Source organism: Propithecus coquereli, unplaced genomic scaffold (genome assembly GCF_000956105.1).
Source record: "Propithecus coquereli isolate 6110/MARCELLA unplaced genomic scaffold, Pcoq_1.0 Scaffold96, whole genome shotgun sequence".
Taxonomy (NCBI): Eukaryota; Metazoa; Chordata; class Mammalia; order Primates; family Indriidae; genus Propithecus; species Propithecus coquereli.
The window spans coordinates 605,480-611,334 of NW_012155951.1; the positions used below are offsets into that span (position 1 = coordinate 605,480).

The window sequence follows — 5,855 nt, forward strand, 5'->3', positions numbered from 1 at the left end:
TAAACTTTTGCTTCTCTCAGGTTAGGTACTTTCTTCCCTGAGGAGGGAGGGCAGAATTCAGAATTCCAGAACCATTTTCTACTGTGTCAAGAACTGAGTCCCCTGACCTCTGTTCTTACCCCTCTGACAGCTGGCTCCATCCCCTTCTCTGACGGGCACCTTTTCTAAAACTGAACCCTCACACTGAAAGAATTCGAATGATACTTTTTTCCACCCCTGGAACCTCTTCTCGCCCTTATCTTACTTAGTCCTTCTCCTACTCTCCTCTCCATGTTTTCCAGAAATCCTGAGCCAAACCTTACCCCTTGAAAAGGCTTCCAGCATCATCATGAAGTTCGTCCCCCTCTGGGCTCTCCTGAACCTGCCTGGTGAGTGTCTGCGTATTTGTCTCTTTACTTGCCAAAGAGAAGCCCTGGGGAAGCATGAAAGATGGGGGAAGGCAAGAAGCACCATCCTGGACTTCAAGTGTAGGGTTGGTTCTCTGTCCCTCACCACTGCCACTGTCCCTGACACGTTTCCTCCTGTGACAGTGCCTGCCTGCCCCACCTCAGGCGATTGCTGGTGTGCTTTTGGGGGGGCATGGACATTGACACCCTCATACCGGCCCCACTCCTGTCTGATGCTGTTCTGCACAATGGAGGGCATGGCCACGTGTTGGACAGTTAGATATCCCCTGCATGGCTCCGGTTACTCAGCAAAAACCTTGGCGTTAGTCATAAATCCTCTTTCTCGCACACCCCACATTCATTCTGTTAGGAAAATATTTCTGGTTTTTATCTTCTAAGCCTATCCCAGATACAGTCACATCTCACCACCTCGACAGCTCACTATGGTCCAAGCCATCATTGCTTGCCTGCATTATCAAATGAATCTCCTCACAGGCCCCTCCACTTCAGTTTTTTTACACTCTACAGGTGTAGAGTGAGGAAACTGTCCTCATTCCTTAGCACAAAACCCTGCAGTCACTCCACATCGTATTCCGAAGACAAGTCCGAGTTCTTCTAATGCTCTACAAAACCCTCCATCATGTCGGTGGCCCCCGTCCCCACTCTGCTCCCTCTCACTCACGCCAGGTCAGCCACCTGGCCTCTGAGATGTGACTTAAACAGGCCTTAGGACTCTTGCTCCCACTCTTTCCTCCACCTGGGATCCCTTACCCCAGACACCTGACCTTTGAACTTCCCTGACTTCACGTTATTATTCAGCATTGCCCGTGAGGTCTGCCCTGACTGCTGATGTAAGACTGCATGGGGCCTCACCGCACACGTGTGCACACACACATCCTGGCAATACCTTTCCCTCTACTCCCCTTTTTTTTGTAACAGTGATCGCCATCAAACATGCTATAGAGTTTAGCTGTGATTGTGTTAATTATTATGGAACGTCTCCACTCACTGGAATATACGAGAGCAGAGATACCTGTTTTGTTCACTCTCTAGCCCAAGTCCCTAAAACAGAGCCTGGCTCATACCAGGTGCCCAGTGGTTTTCTTGTTGAGTGAATGAATGATTTCCCTCCTCCTCAGACTATGTTAGCATTTGGTCTGTTCTTGTAATGGCACTTATATCATTCTGCCTTGAGCTGTTGTAGGACAAAAAGATAAGATTTGTCAAAGCATTCTAAAATTGGCAAAAATGTAAAAAAAAAAAAAAAGAAGAAGAAGAATTGATTTAACATAGAACCTGCTGCATTGTGGAAAGTATTTTAAAAAGTTTATATTTTAATTTGAAGAATATTTATTGACCATTTAAAAGACAAATACCTTTTACTTTTTGAAACAGATGTGTTTCTACCATTTATCATTTTCTTCATGTTTTAAAACAAGGTCATTTTATAGATTTAGTTTACAGACAAATGTGCTGGAGAAAAGGACGGAGGAAAGTTGGACCACATTAAATGACTTGATTTTAGCTTTTCTAAAGATGACTGACTAAAAAACCTCAGAGTTTCTTGCCCATGCCTTTCTTTTCAGTTGTTTTGGCCTTTAATCCAGATTACATAGTTGCTGACACTCCCCCCTACTTGGTCTACCTGAAATCCGATTACTTGCCCTGCGCCGGAGCCCTGATCCATCCTCTATGGGTGGTCACAGCTGCACACTGCAACTTGCCGTGAGTGATAAGCCCCCAAAGCCACTTTACTCTTTGGGTTCTCAGATTGGGCACAGACCTTGATTCTGGCCTGGGACCATCTCCCAGTTAAATGGGATCAGGAAAGTCTCTGGAGCATGTTCAAGGGTAGACTAAAAAGTCTGTGGGACGGGACAATAAAGGCCCACGAGGGTGGAGAAGCCATCTACATTAAATCTTCTCATCAATGTCCATATTGTTTCAGAAAGCTTCAGTTGATATTTGGGATTACAATCCCATCAGACCTCAGTGAAAGCCACCTGCAAGTGTTGGACTATGAGAAGCTGATTTATCATCCACAATTCTCCGTCACTTCCATTGACTATGACATCATGTTAATCAAGCTGCAAAGAGAAGTTGAACTCAACGACCATGTGAAACTGATCGACCTGCCCTACCAAGCTGTCCCTGTGAACACCATGTGCAATGTCTCCACCTGGAGCTACAACATATGTGATGTGTGTGAGTTCAAGATACATGTGATGTCTGTTGACTTCAAGACAACATTCTTTTGTCAGAATCAGGCATGCTTCTATACCTTCTGGACTCTTGGCTTTTGTAATTCTGCCCACTGAGGCTTTCTTCTAACCTCTTTATTTATCCTATTCCTCTCCTTTCCTTTTCCTTGTACCTCACTGAGGGAGTCCTTCAAAGTTTTTTTTTTTTTTCACTCACTCTTATCTTTCTATCATCTTTACTTTCATATATGATGAAGTGGTTTTAGTGGAAAGAAAACATTTGTATTCTAACCCTAATTTGCTATATGACCTCAGGTCATTTCACCTTGGAGCCTCTATTTCCTTAACTCTAACTAAAATTTTAAAAAATAATAAAATAAAATGAGGCAGAACACTATACAGGATGTTTTCAAACCATTTCAGGCAATAAAGCAACTTAAATCCTTGAAATGTCACAAAATAAATATTAATATGTTAAACATAAGATAAATTCGTAATATTGTGTTAAATCAGATGAAACTACCTTACAAAAGATTGTCATAGAAATACACACTTAAAACCTTAAGAAAAATATTTCTGAAAGAAACATTTTTAACAAATAGCATTCTAAACATTCACTCATTTTTTCAGAAAATTGACAGAGGGCTACCATTATTTTTGTTAGTAGAAGTCCTTGATATGTAATTTGAAACTACTAAATGAGATATTCTATCTAAGCTTTCTTCTATGTCTCATATTTCAGATTCCATGAAAAAACTTTGAGCAAGTTAAAGCATCTTTCTGTTTTCTAAGTTGTATTCCCATCTGCCTGCTACTCCATCTCAAAATTTTCATGCAAATCCTAATTAACTGTCTGTGTCTGTTAATTAAAATAGTAGTGAGTCCTGGAGAAGGAGAGTTGATTACCTATAAGCAAAATAGAACAATGATATAATTCCTTGTGAAAAATTACCAATGCAACTTTACTCATGAGTAAGTTTATTTGAGTATGTATAATATACATCATACACTAGACACCATAGTATGGAAAGGAGATTCATTTTAAACAAGTGTGTCAGATTATATTCATTCATCCATCTCTATTTTCTTCTTATAGAAGCCAGGGGGAGTTATACAGTTATTCTAACATTGTTGCCATTACTGAATCCTTTTTAAACTGCTCTTTAGTAAATGCTTTCAGACTTTGGGCACATTTTCTTGAATATATCGAGAAGTAGAAATTATTTGTCCTTTGAGAGTAAATTTGATTTTTGGAAATAGCCAAATGTCCTTCTGGTGAGCAGCATGTTCGATTCATCTGCGTTATGTCACTTGGGTCAAAAAAAGATATGATTATCAAAAAAAATGCAGCTTATTTTGACCTGGATTATGAAGTAGTTAAGTAAGCATCCCCTAAGGGAATATCCCCACAAGAAAGATGGAACCATGAAATTATCATTGGATTAGAAAATAAAGCCAAGTATCTCAAACATTTTCTTTTCAAGAATTAATGTATTATTTTCAAAGCAAGATGTTATAGTAAATATACATCTCCAGTAAGAAAAACAAAATCTCAAAATATAATAGTTCTTCCCAAAGAAGAATCCTTGGCAGGAGCACCTACCACATATATAGGTACTACTTTCTTCTTACTGTTCTCGGTTTGTTTCAGATTGAAGAAACTTTGTTATGAATGTGCACAATTCACAGTATTTGTGGACCATTGATATAAAGGAAAGAATTTGAACTGGGAATCAGAAAACCCAGTTTTAAATCCTAGTTTTACCACTGACTAGTCATCTAAGTTTAAGAAAATTACTTGTAGAGGTATTTTTAAGCAGATACTTGGTTTGTTTTGATCTGACAGATGATAAACTGGGCTAGATATGTCTAAATTCCTTTGAATTCTAAGAATTCCATATCAGAGGACACCCTTTAAATGTTTAAATTTCCAGAATATTTTAAAACAATTTGTTTCATTTCATTGTAGGGATGTCTCATATTTTCATCTAACTCCCAAGAATTTAATCACTTTTACGAGTAGACAAACATTTATATCATGAGCAATTGTTAATCTGATAATCTCCTTCACCCAGGTTGTCCTGACTGCCGCATTTTGATTTCTCTCAGTGTTTGGTCTCTTTTTCTTTCTGATGGTAGAAGGAGAAATATGTTTAAAAAAAAAAAAAGAGAGAAAGAAAGAAAAAAAAGCTTTGATACTTAAGAAAACACTCGAGGAAATTTCACTTCTCTCTTTTCTTTAGCCACGGAGCCCGACTTACTGCAAACTGTGGAAGTTTCTGTAATCTCCCGAGGTGAATGTCGTAATGCCTATAAAACCTACGACATCAGGGAGAACATGCTGTGCGTGGGCATCGTGCCAGGAAGGAGGGAGCCCTGCAGGGTAACATACTCTCAATGCTTTCGTTTCCCCATTTTATTCCTTTTATCTTGCCAGAAAGATAACCCGGTTTCCCTTTCTCTGGCAGGAAGTCTCAGCTGCCCTGGCAGTCTGCAACGGGATACTTCAAGGAATCATGTCTTTTGCAGATGGATGTATTTTGAGAGCTGATGTTGGCATCTATGCCAAACTCTTTAACTATGTAAACTGGATTGAAAATGTAATCCAAAACAACTGAGGCATGAGTTCTGGACCATGTGGCATGGCATTTCCAATGTCTAGCCTCAGAATTAAATCCAGATTGACTCCTTGAATTGGACCACGCTCACTTGTCTTACTTCTGCTAAACAGAAAGGGTACTTGAGCAGTTATTTGTACATATCTTCACTGCAACTATTCATAACAACACTTCTTCCTCTATAGATGAGGATGAAAAACTCAAAATTCCTTAGGCTGTTGAAGTTTATAAAGTAGGGATTATGTTTTCTCCAACAAATTGATAATTGACTTATTGAAAAAAGGCCACTCCATAGGCCATTTGGGGCACCAAAACCCCTACCAAACACACCAAATTAGACAACATGAGCTTTGGGTAAGTAAAAGGAAGTCTGATGAAGAGTGACTAAATAAAAGTATAGGTAGGCCGGGCGCGGTGGCTCATGCCTGTAATCCTAGCTCTCTGGGAGGCCGAGGCGGGCGGATTGTTTGAGCTCAGGAGTTCGAAACCAGCCTGAGCAAGAGCAAGACCTCGTCTCTACTAAAAATAGAAAGAAATTAATCGGACAACTAAAAATACATAGAAAAAATTAGCCGGGCATGGTGGCACATGCCTGTAGTCCCAGCTACTCTGGAGGCTGAGGCAGGAGGATCGCTTAAGCCCAGGAGTTT

General features: G+C 40.0%; 1 protein-coding gene across 1 annotated transcript; it reads left to right on the plus strand.

The window, feature by feature from the left end:
• The first annotated feature begins 328 nt into the window (after positions 1 to 328).
• Positions 329 to 5,205, plus strand: PRSS58 (protease, serine, 58). The gene is made up of 5 exons (XM_012665105.1): positions 329 to 368; positions 1,973 to 2,111; positions 2,335 to 2,591; positions 4,831 to 4,970; positions 5,056 to 5,205. Exons 1-5 carry the CDS (start codon positions 329 to 331, stop codon positions 5,203 to 5,205), a joined length of 726 nt encoding a protein of 241 aa, XP_012520559.1.
• The last annotated feature ends 650 nt before the right edge of the window (positions 5,206 to 5,855 follow it).